Genomic DNA, 12,004 nt, shown 5'->3' on the forward strand with positions numbered 1-12,004 from the left:
ACCAAGCCAAAAAATCTAACCAACAAGTTGGAAGGAACTAGATAAACAAAGACCAAGTAGGAAGCATGGATGGATTGCCAGTACTAAAAATAGAGCTTAATAGTGAAATTATCTCCTTCTGAACAAAGAAAGGATTTATTTCTTATATGGCACCAGAACTGGCATCTCCAAGTGAAGACATCAGAAGTCAGGAAGTAAATATAGCCTCATTTTGTAACCATCACTTTATCAAGTGACTAGTTGATATATATGGGTAAGATAAGTGTAATAAAAGAAAGCTGGCTGGGCACGGTGGCTCACGCCTGTAATCACAGCACTTTGGGAGGCCGAGGCAGGTGGTTTACCTGAGGTCAGGAGTTCAAGACCAGTCTGGACAACATGGTGAAACCCCATCTCTACTTACAATACAAAAAATTAGCCAGGCATGGTGGCGGACACCTATAATCCCAGCTGCTTGGGAGGCTGAGACAGGAGAATTGCTTGAACTTGGGAGGCAGAGGTTGCAGTGATCTGAGATCACACCACTGCACTCCAGCCTGGGTGACAGAGCAAGACTCTGTCTCCAAAAAAATAAAATAAAATAATAAAAGAAAGCTAAAATTATAAAACACTGTCAAGATTTTATGAGAATAATGGTTGATAAGCTTCTAAACTACCAAAAAGGTCTAAAAAGGCCAAATATAAAAATATAAATACTAAAATCAAATCAAATCAAATATGAAAATATAAATACTAAATCAAACCAAAGAACTGAAGTATACATCAGAGTAGCACTTAGATTAATAAAGTATTAATTAAAACAATTTCATGTTTTATTTTGAAAATTTGATTTTATAATGATATAATTATATCAAATCTTTTTTTTTTAAATTCCTAAAGCTGAATTGAATCTGTAGTTTTTAAGAATCATGTTTCAGCTGGGCGCGGTGGCTCGCGCCTATAATCCTAGCACTTTGGGAGGCCAAGGCAGGCAGATCATCTGGCGTCAGGAGTTCGAGACCAGCCTGGCCAATATGGTAAAACCCTGTCTCTACTAAAACTACAAAAATTAGCCAGGTGTGGTGGCAGGAGCCTGTAAATCCAGCTACTTGAGAGGGTGAGGCAGGAGAATCGCTTGAACCTGGGAGGCAGAGGTTGCAGTGAGCCGAGATTGTGCCACTGCACTCCAGCCTGGGTAACAGAGGGAAACTCCATCTTAAAAAAGAAAAAAAGAATCATGTTCCTAGCCTTACCTCGTTCCTCCACCATCAATTGAGAGAATTCGGATTCCTCTCCCTTTCACTGGATCCACGTAGCCAATTAGGGCCAAAATTTCTCTAACTGCAGCCTGAAGAGTTTCATCCTTAATTTGTCTCAGTCGTAATAAATATGGAATAATTCTTTCCTATATTGAGAAAAGATACTTTGTTGCTTTTGTCAAATCAAGACTGAAAATGTATGATTATTATTAACCAATACATGTAGTTCACCACATGACAATCAAGGTGACAGTGTTCATTATTTTCTCAGTAATCTTATAAGACAGATTAGTTTTTGATATATTAATGTCAATTTTTCTAGATTATATTTGTTCTAATATTGAGGACAAAAATTAACCAATATTCAAATATTTTCATTAAAAGATGTAACATTTAACTAAAGAAAATATAATTTACTTAATTATAGAAATTTACAAATTATTACAACAAAAGGTTAACATTATAAATTTTGGATAATATTTTGTCCAAATCTTGAGACTAAGAGACTAAAACTGATTCATAGTAACTACTAGAAGTTAAACTGTTATTAAAAAGAAATAATGAACCATCTTGTATACACTGCATATGGGATTCAAGGGTGCCTCATAAAGCAATACAAACAAATGTTAACAAAGGTAACTGAGGTGAGAAGGTAAAAGCAGGCCACTACAATTAAATAATCAGTTTAATTAAAGCTGAGACTTCAAGATTCTAAGCACTCAACATCATATTGTTGATCACAGACCAAAGCTTAAATCCCAGAGTTCTATGTTGCTTACCAAAGATTCTCTAGCTTCTGTACACAGAAGCATCTTACACAGTCAGTACCCCAGGTTTAATGGAATGACTGAGTGACAGCTATAATTCTGCTGTGTAACCTTCTGTAAATCAAATAATTATCTAGGTATCACTCATTTTGTTTCTTTTTTATGATCAAGCAATCTGAAATACTCTAAATTCTTTCTCAATATTTTTTCCCCTAATACTGAGCTGTGAGGCCCCACTGGAGGAACTTGAGCAATGGTGCAGAATAATGCAAATTTCCATTTCCGGTTAAGATGAAACACTCTGTTAGAGATCAACGCTCACATCAAGAACAAGAAAATCTTGATGAAATACAAGAAAAGTACCATCTGTTTAAAGGCATCAGACAGAGAACTGCTGAAGCAACAAGAACAGATGGAGCCAAGAATCTGGAGAAGGAGTAATTGCTAGGAAGTGAGCTGGTAAACTATAGCTTTTCTTGCCTTGAGGCATTTGCTGATTCCAGGAAAAAGTAAAGGACCAAAAAAGTGAGTCTGACTCAGACAGAGGGTCCCAAATAAAAGACAGAGAAACCAGCTGATCATTTAGCATCTAAGGGGTTTGGAGTGAAAAAATTGGAAGACCTGAAGGGCTTCAAACACATGGCTGGCTTTACCTCAAGACATTTGCTGAATTCTAAAATCATGAGGTGTGGAAGGCGAAAGGTAAGCTGAAGACTTCTGAAAATCAGAGTGGAAGGCTTTCTATTCTTGAGATTTTATGACCCAATGAGGTGGTGGTTAAGTGAACACACCAGGCTCTCAACTGAAAGCCCTGGAAGAATATGCCCAAAAATCAGGGCAAATTAGAGGTATTATCCAAACTGTAATACAGCCTTGATCCAGGTTTGACCCTAACTGAATTAAGGCTATCAGGGCTCCACTCAAATGCCAAACAGAAGAACAAATAAACCCTGGAAAAAGATATAATTTGATATAATCTAGAGCTTATGCAATTTTTAAACTTACGATGTCCAGCATCCAGAAAAACTATAATGTATGTGAATCCAGTACCGCATGACAAAAACCAAGAATTGATGTTCATATTAGAATTACCACAAAAAGATGTTGAAATAAAAATAACAAAATAAAATTATCAAAATATATCAGATACCTATGAATTAGTTAAATAAAATCATTCCAGTGGAAGATGTAAAAGACACCCAAATTGAAAATTTTTAAAACACAGAAGGAAAATAAAGATGACCCAAATAATTGAAAAAATATGCCATATGTCATGGCTTGGAAACTCAACAAAGACCCAATTAACCCTAAATTGTTCCACTTATTCACTGCAATCCCACTATGTTTTTCTCTTTAAAAAAATTTTTTTTAGATAAGCTGATTCTAAAATTCATGTAGAAATATAACATGTCAAGAATAGCCAAGCCAACAACATTAAGAAGAACAAGGTTGGAGGATTTATACTACCTAATATTAAGTTTATACAGCTGCAAATATTTAGCCAGTGCACTATCAGCGCAACAACAGACAAATACACCAGAGGGACAAAATACTGTGTCTGGCCGGGCACGGTGACTCATGCCTGTAATCCCAGCACTTTGGGAAGCCGAGGTGGGTGGATCACCTGAGGTCGGGAGTTCGAGACCAGCCTGACCAACATGGAGAAACCCCATCTCTACTAAAAATACAAAACTAGCTGGGCATGGTGGCGCATGCCTGTAATCCCAGCTACTAGGGAGGCTGAGGCAGGAGAATCGCTTTAACCTGGGAGGTGGAGGTTGTGGTGAGCCGAGATTGCGCCTTGCATTCCAGCCTGGGCAACAAGAGCGAAATTCCATCTCAAAAAATACATAAATAAAAAATACTGTGTCTAGAAACAGATCCATATATACATCTCATTTATGATAAAGGTCTTTTCAATAAATGGTGCTGAGTCAACTGGATAAGTGTATTTTTTAAAAGTCAGGGCTTCTGACACACACCACACAACCAAATCTATTCTAGATGAATAGTAGATAGAAGAGTAAAAGGCAAAGCAAGGTTTCAGAAGAAAACACAGGAAAATGTATATATATATATATATTTTTTTTTTTTTTTTTTGAGACAGAGTCTCGCTCTGTTGCCAGGCTGGAGTGCAGTGGCGCGATCTCGGCTCACTGCAACCTCTGCCTCCCGGGTTCAAGCCATTCTCCTGCCTCAGCCTCCCAAGTAGCTGGGACTACAGGTGCACGCCACCAAGCCCAGCTAATTTTTGTATTTTTAGTAGAGACGAGGTTTCACCATGTTGGCCAGGATGGTCTTGATCTCTTGACCTCATAATCTGCCCACCTCAGCCTCCCATAGTGCTAGGATTACAGGCCTGAGCCAAGGCGCCCGGCCAAAAATACTTTTATGACTTTAGGATAGGCAAAGATTTCTTAAACAGGACACAAAGTACTAACTATAAAGAAAAGTATTTATAAAGTGAACAAAATTAAGAGTATCTATTCATCAAAAAACACAAGAGTGAAAAGGTCAGCCACAGAATAGGAGAACATATTTGTAAGACATACACATATACACCACACATATGACAAGTGAGTTACGACCATGATATATTTTTAAAATTCTACAAATAATGAAGAAAAAGTTGGTCAACCCAATGGAAAAATAGGCAAGATCTGGAATAGGAACTTCAAAAGGAAGTATAAACATGGCCAATAAACCCTGGAAAAGATGCTGAATGTCATAGCTATCAATGAAATACAAAATTAAAACCACAATTTAGTATCACTTAACACCCAACAAAACTGCTCAAATTAAAAAGATTTAAAAAGGTTGGGCACAGTGGGTCACAGCTGTAATCCCAATATTTTGGGAGGCCGAGGCGGGCAGATTACTTGAGGTCAGGAGTTGGAGATCAGCCTGACCAACGTGGTGAAACCCCGTCTCTACTAAAAAACCAAAAATTAGCAGGGTGTGCTGGTGCGTGCCTGTAATCCCAGCTACTCGGGAGGCTGAGGCAGGAGAACTGCTTGAACCCAGGAGGTGGAGGTTGCAGCAAGCCGAGGTCGCACCATTGCACTCCAGCCTGGACGACAGAGCGACACTCAGTCTCAAAAAAAAAAAATTACAAAATAAAGTGTTGGAAAGAAAGTAGAACACAGAGGCCTCATAGAATTCTGGTGAAAGAATAAATTGGCACAACCACTATGCAAAACCATTTGGCAGTATCTACTAATGATACAAATATGCTCACTCTGTGAGCAGCAATAGTACTCTTAGGTATATACCCCAAAGAAACGAAGACCTATGTTTTCCAAAAGATATAACCCAGAGGTACTACTACTAAATATTCCCGAACTGCAAACCATCCACATGTCTAGCAGTAGAGGGAAAAATGAAAAGTATACCCAACAATACAGAAGGTTCTTACAAACATAATACTGAGTGAAAAAAAAAACAAACAGACATATAAGAATACATGCTGTATCATTCACAGAACATGCAAAAAGAGGCACAACTAAATTATGCTGCTAGAATTCTGAAAAACTAATCAACCTTTTTGGGGACAGTGTTTGGAGTGTTCATAAGATTGTTTCTCATTCAGGGTAGTGGGTATATAGATGTATTTCATGTGTGAAAAATCATGGAGCTGTAAACTTACGATTTGTGTTGTTTTCTATATATAATATTTTTATAAAAAGTTTTTTAATAAACCCAAAGGATGTATGAATCCTAGTGACAAATTCACCATTTTAAAAAAGAGAGGGGGAGAAAATAGATCATAGAAACAGGCTGGGTGAGGCCGGGAGCGGTGGCTCACACCTGTAATCCCAGCACTTTGGGAAGCCGAGGCAGGTGGATCACCTGAGATCAGATGATCGAGACCATCCTGGCCAACATGGTGAAACCCCATCTCTACTAAAAATACAAAAATTAGCTGGGCGTGGTGGTGGGCGCCTGTAGTCCCAGCTACTCGGGAGGCTAAGGCAGGAGAATCCCTTGAACCCAGGAGGCGGAGGTTGCAGTGAGCCGAGATCACACCACTGCATTCCAGCCTGGCAACAGAGCAAGACTCCGTCTCAAAAAACAAAAAAAAAAAAGAAAGAAACAGACTGGGTGAGGTGGCTTACACCTATAATCTCAGTACTTTGGGAGGCAAGGCAGGCAGATTGCTTGAGCCCAAGAATTCGAGGCCAACCTGGGCAACACGGTGAGACCCTCTTTCTACAAAAAATACAAAAATTAGTCGGGTGTGGTGGTGCATGCCTGTGGTCCCAGGTACTCAGAAGGCTGAGCTGGGCTGAACCTGGGAGGCAGAAGTTGCAGTGAGTGAAGACTGTGGCACTGCATTCCAGCCTGGGTGACAGAGACTCTGTTTCCCAAAAAAAGAAAAAGAAACACATTTAACTTAGAAAAACAAGGAGTCCATAATATTTTTTTAAAGGTGTAAAGAAATTCATTTAATCACTGAGGCAACTATTAAAGCAACACCTTACTTTGAAAACTGGTAACTAAACACAAAGAAATTAAGCATTTCTCTTTCCTTTCCTGTAAAATTTGCCTTTGAGAATACCCAAATAGCTTCAGTTGATGAAGGAAGGCTCTACTTTACAGAAGAATGTCAATTATAATGTAGGAGTAACAGAACTAGACATTGGTCATTCTGCAACTCTAATTAAATTATTAGTTCTGGAAATGATTAGGTTAATGGTTGATGAGATAATGCTTCTAGCACAATTGTCCAATGAGAAGGAGATTGTCATCACCTTAACCCAGTGGTCATCCTTAGCATTACTAATGGTTGTTCAACTAATTGTCATGTGTGTCTTGATATGATGCATTATGAGGCACATGACATTACCTACAATGTGCTCTAACAACAAAATGTTTAGCTCAATCAAGCCATTATATTTAAATTCCAATGTTCAGGAAATGAAAAGGAAAGACGAACACTTCAAATAACACTGAGAAGGAAGAAGGCAGGTACATCCAGAAAGCGAGTCATTCTGCCTGTTAACCAGCCTAATGTCTTCAATTAAATCAGTTTTAAAGGTGCAGGTGAAGAAGGTGTGGCTGAAGGACTGCGTTATATTTTAAGTGACTTGGAGAAATAGTCAGATGCAATGTGTGATCTAGACTGAACCCTCATTTGGACCTAATCAGTTACATAAATAACATTTTCAAACTGGGTATAGGATAAAGGAACATTTACTGATATAGAAAGGTATACATTATATGCTAAAAAACCAGATTATGAAACAACATATACGGAATGAGTTTATTTTGGTATATATGTGCATAGAATAATTTCTGAAGGAATACTGTTCAGACATTACTAATGTTCACCAGTACCCAGTTTGCTTCCCCTTCCAAGCAATACAGAAGGTTGTACTTTTCAGGCCCATGCAATTGGACAGGATAAACAGATTGTAAGTAGAAGAAACCTGTGGCGACTTCTGCTGAAATATTCTTTCCTTGCCACAGAAATCATAGAGGAAAACTCAATTAAAATACAGACAACAGGACAGGATCTAAGTAACCACCACACGGAGATTCACTGTGCCAAAGAGTCACCCAAACCCACAGCTGACTTTGCATGAGCCAGAAATAAAACTGTTTTGTTAAGTCACTGAGATTTCAGTGTTGTTTGCTATTAGAGCTTAAGGAAGCTTAATCCAATGAACACAAATAAACTCTGATACATTACAGTGGTAATCTGAGGGTAGTTAAAATATATTATTTTTATTTTCTTATCTTTTCTTTCTTCTAATTCCCTACAATGCTTTGTGCTGCCTTTTTTCTAAATAGTCAAAGTTCTTCTTTTTAATTAAAAAACATAATGAAAGGAGACCACCTTCATCACAATGAAAAAATTATCACAGACAATTCCCTAAATGTGGCTGCCATAAATGTAGCATACAAAATAAGTAACTCATTTTTTTTAGGGCATTACGTATCAGACATAATTCCCTGTATTTAGCTACCTTAAATATGGTAGACATATAAAAAAGTAAAATTCATACAGACGTTTTATAAAAATTCTATCACTTTTATAAAGCTCAACTCTTGAAAATAACAAAGAGTTGAGCTGGAAAAGTTCACACTAGAGTGTACATGCCGACATGTTTTATGCAATTTGTCCAGTTCACTGTTTTTCAGATGATTATTTAAGGGAAGGGTGACAACTTTTTTCAGACTATCTAGATTTTTATTCATAATTGATCTGAATATACATTCCTATATTACATTTTTTCATAGTATTGAAAGGTCCTTAGATTTGGGATTAGTTATGCAAGATAAAAGAGTCCTCAGAGTTTCAACTAGCAAGACTATTTAATAATACACTACAACTGAAAACTACTCAGAAATCCATCAGTAGTACAACTGGCCTTGTAAAAGAGGTTGAAGTGAGCTACCTTGCCCCTTCTGCCATGTAAGTAGGCCACGAGAAGCTGCTGTCTAGGAGGAACGGGACTCTCACCAGACATCAAATTGTTGGTGCCTTGATCTTGGACTGCCCAGCCTCCAGAACTATGAGAAATAAATTTCTGTTGTTTATAAATTACCCAGGTTAAGGTATTTTATTATGACAGCCCAAGTGGACTAAGCCAGTATGTAATTCTATTTAAGATCTTTGCTTTCAGTATATCACTGAAATGTGAAATATACTTAAAAGCATATGTATATTTGAGAATCTTATCTTTTAAGAGATTATATAAATATAAAATATAACCCCAAATTATAGGACCGTAAAATAGTGAAGCTACCTATAATAATGTATGTGTTATACAATACACAATTAAGGATGGGTACATTATTCAAAGACAATTTTTCAGCAAGGTAATTGTTAAGAAGTAGAATAAATGTGATCTAAGTTAAAACAATTTTCTGAATGGCAAGCTAAAAATAAGCACTAATAGATTTCTAATGAAATTTAAGCAACATCTATCATGATATTTTCAAATTTTTCATTAAATATTACAAATAATCTTAATAATATAGATGTAAAGAGACTCAGTCACATTAGTCATATTTTATAGCACTTCTCTGAAAACAGTCCATTTAAATGGGTCAAAATTATCTTCATTATTTTATAGTTGAAAAAACTGAGGCAAAGAAAAGCTCATTGTTTTACTTAATATGATTACTAATTCAATTATGAGTAAGGTCATTAAAATTTTTAGACTTTCAAATATGAAAGGACCATGAAATAAAAACAACAGCCTTACATATGAATTATGTCTCCTATCTTAAAAGAACAGTTACATAGTATAAATATTTACATTGCACTAAAGAAAAATCTGGCAGCTGTTAGGCAATTCAACTAATACACTGATTATTTTCTATTTTATAAATGTTTAATTTCAAAGTATACATATTGGTGCTAACAAAATAAAATTAATTGATTAGCATAATGTATGTCACAAAATAAATAGGGTAATTACTGAATATACATCACATGTATAATAAACACCACAAAATTCAAATAGAAAAATGAAAGGCTTTGCCTTCTCCATTTTAGAAGATTTTTTAGTATTTCTATTCCAAGACAAAACTAGATTAATTAAATTAGAAATTACCTTGACAGCCACTCCTTTTCCTTCAGGAAATTCTAGAAGATGAAAAGTCAGTTCTTCAACCCTAGTAATGCAGAGCTTTGGGTCAGTTGTTCTTCTTAATGCCTGAACTAATGCCCGGGTCCTGTTATCAATACTCACCCTTGCGATAATCTACAAAGACATATTAAATAGATATGATTAGAATACAAAACTGCTCTAAAGAACAATGAAAGTTTCTTAGTTCTCATTAGGAAATAAAACTTAAAAATTTGACAAAAAGTAATAGTACCAAAAAGCACACTGAACAACTTGCCTTTTCTCGCTGAAGAGATAAACGCTTTTTCTCCTCTGCATTTCTGTCTTTGCTGACAGCCTGATCAGTTTTAGCAGGCTCTTCCTGTTCTCCTGACTGACTCTTTGAATCATATTTTAATTTGGGGACAAGTCCACCAATATAACCACCTACTAAAGCTTGTACACCTTCCGTGGGACGAGAAAGAAAGTTAGCAATACTTTGTTTAGTTGAAACTTGAAGAACATCAGGTATTGCAGAAGGACTTGTAGGCTTGTCCACAGTATGTAAAGATTCTGAGCCTGGCTTATAAGCCAGGATGCCAGGATCTGGAGATCTTAATTTCCCCTCTTCTACCTTTTTATCTTCAAGTTCTGATTTGTCCCGGAAATGTTCATTTTCCTTTTGTTGAGACATTTTTTCCTTACGTTTGAAATATGAATTAATATGATTTGATAAAAAGTAGAATGAGTCTCCAAATTTTGTGGTTATAGAACTTGTGTAATGAAAAAGACTGCGTTTACCTATATCTTCTTCTTTGTCTATAATGTGACTTTTCTCTTCTGGAAAAGGACTCTTTTCTGCTGATTTGTCACTATATTTTTTCAGAGATTTGATGGCTTGTTTGATGTTTTTCTGTTTTAACCAGCCACTATCTGATACTTTTCTTAAAATTTGGGAACTTGCCTTAAATTGAGCTAAACGTGAAATCATTTCATTTTGATTGCCAAAAACAGCCTTTGAAACAGAGTTCAAAGTACTTTTAATACGGGACATACAAATGTTCACTTTTGTAAGTCCTTTGGGAGCAGAAGTGCTAAGTTTCAAAATCCCAATATGTAAACCATGGTTGCTTGGAGAGTAACAGTGCTTACTGCAAGAATGTGCTTCACTTTTGGTCCATTTACATCTTATTATGTTTGTATGAAAACCTCTTTGTAGACTGATGTGGCTTATCCTCCAGTAATGCTTAGGTGAGAACAAGAAATACAGCTGCTTGCTTCTCTGCTTCCCACAAATACTTCTTGCATTACTAAGGAGGTAAATATATATATCTACAGTCAGATTAATAGACATAACTTAAAAATCATTTATTTTCTATGACATTCTCTCACTTCTTGAATGCTTCATTTAAGAAATGCCATAATTCACGGTCTTACCTGAAATGGCAAGAAAAAAAATTAGAATTCACGTTAAAAATTGAAATTGGGTATAATAGAAAAGACAAGACTATTTGGACTAAACTCAGCAAGCTGTCTCAAAAAAAAGCAGATAAAATATTCCTATTATAGCTGATAGAAAATTCATTTTTAAGCTAATAGAAAATAATTCACTTTCAGTATAGAGGTAAATAAAACAAGAAAATGAGGAACAGAATGTTTAGGGAAAAGAACTAATTTAGGGAAGTTTCCCAATAGATAAGTCTTCCTACAACACATAATTCAATATGCAATGTATATACTATGCTTTTTTTTCCCTTCCTCATTGTTAAATTCTGGACTACTTTATGTGACACTAGACTTTAATTCCTTGAAGAAAAAGGTCAGGTGTTATACATCATTCATTGCAAACAATTTACAGAATACTTAATCTATACCAGACATGGTGCTAGATGCTGAAGCCACACAGTTACAGGATATGAAAGAATTTCCAGTCTAGAGCTGCTGATAGCCATGTGAAAAAGATTTCACTACCTTAGTAATAAGTGCTCATTAAATCAAGTAAGTCAGGCTAGAAGAAACAACAGCATATAACATAGAAGGGGTTCTTAACCACTATGTAAAAAGAACACATACAAATAAGAAAAGAATAATCCAATTTAAAAATGTGGTATTGGTAAAAGACAAACAGATCAATGGAAAAGAATAGAGAGTACAGAAACAGACCCAATTAAATACAGTTAATTGATCTTTGACAAAAGAGCAAAGGTAATACATGGAGCAAAAATAGTCTCCTTAACAAATGACAACTGGACATCTGCATGCAAATTAATCTAGACAAAGACTTTATACCTATCAAAAAAATTAACTCAAAACAGATTACAGATCTAAATGTAAAATGCAAATGTATAAAACTAGAATATAACATAGGCGAAAACTTAGACGACCTTAGGAATGGCAATGACTTTGAGACAATATCAAATGCACGATCCACGAAAGAAAA

The 12,004-nt window shown here is 35.9% G+C and overlaps 1 protein-coding gene across 2 annotated transcripts in view; it reads right to left on the bottom strand.

Moving 5' to 3' along the window:
• PNPLA8 (patatin like phospholipase domain containing 8) overlaps positions 1–12,004 on the bottom strand; it is a 52,779-nt gene that overhangs the window by 32,910 nt on the left and 7,865 nt on the right. For both annotated transcript variants that reach the window (XM_030826795.1, XM_030826794.1), the window contains exons 2-4: positions 9,863–11,001; positions 9,571–9,720; positions 1,233–1,384 (exon numbers count right to left, since the gene is read on the bottom strand). In XM_030826795.1, coding sequence (XP_030682655.1) covers positions 1,233–1,384; positions 9,571–9,720; positions 9,863–10,918 — 1,358 coding nt within the window. In that variant the 5' untranslated portion in view covers positions 10,919–11,001. The remainder of the gene's footprint in view (positions 1–1,232; positions 1,385–9,570; positions 9,721–9,862; positions 11,002–12,004) is intronic.

The sequence above is a fragment of the Nomascus leucogenys genome, chromosome 13 (genome assembly GCF_006542625.1).
Source record: "Nomascus leucogenys isolate Asia chromosome 13, Asia_NLE_v1, whole genome shotgun sequence".
NCBI classification, from domain to species: Eukaryota; Metazoa; Chordata; class Mammalia; order Primates; family Hylobatidae; genus Nomascus; species Nomascus leucogenys.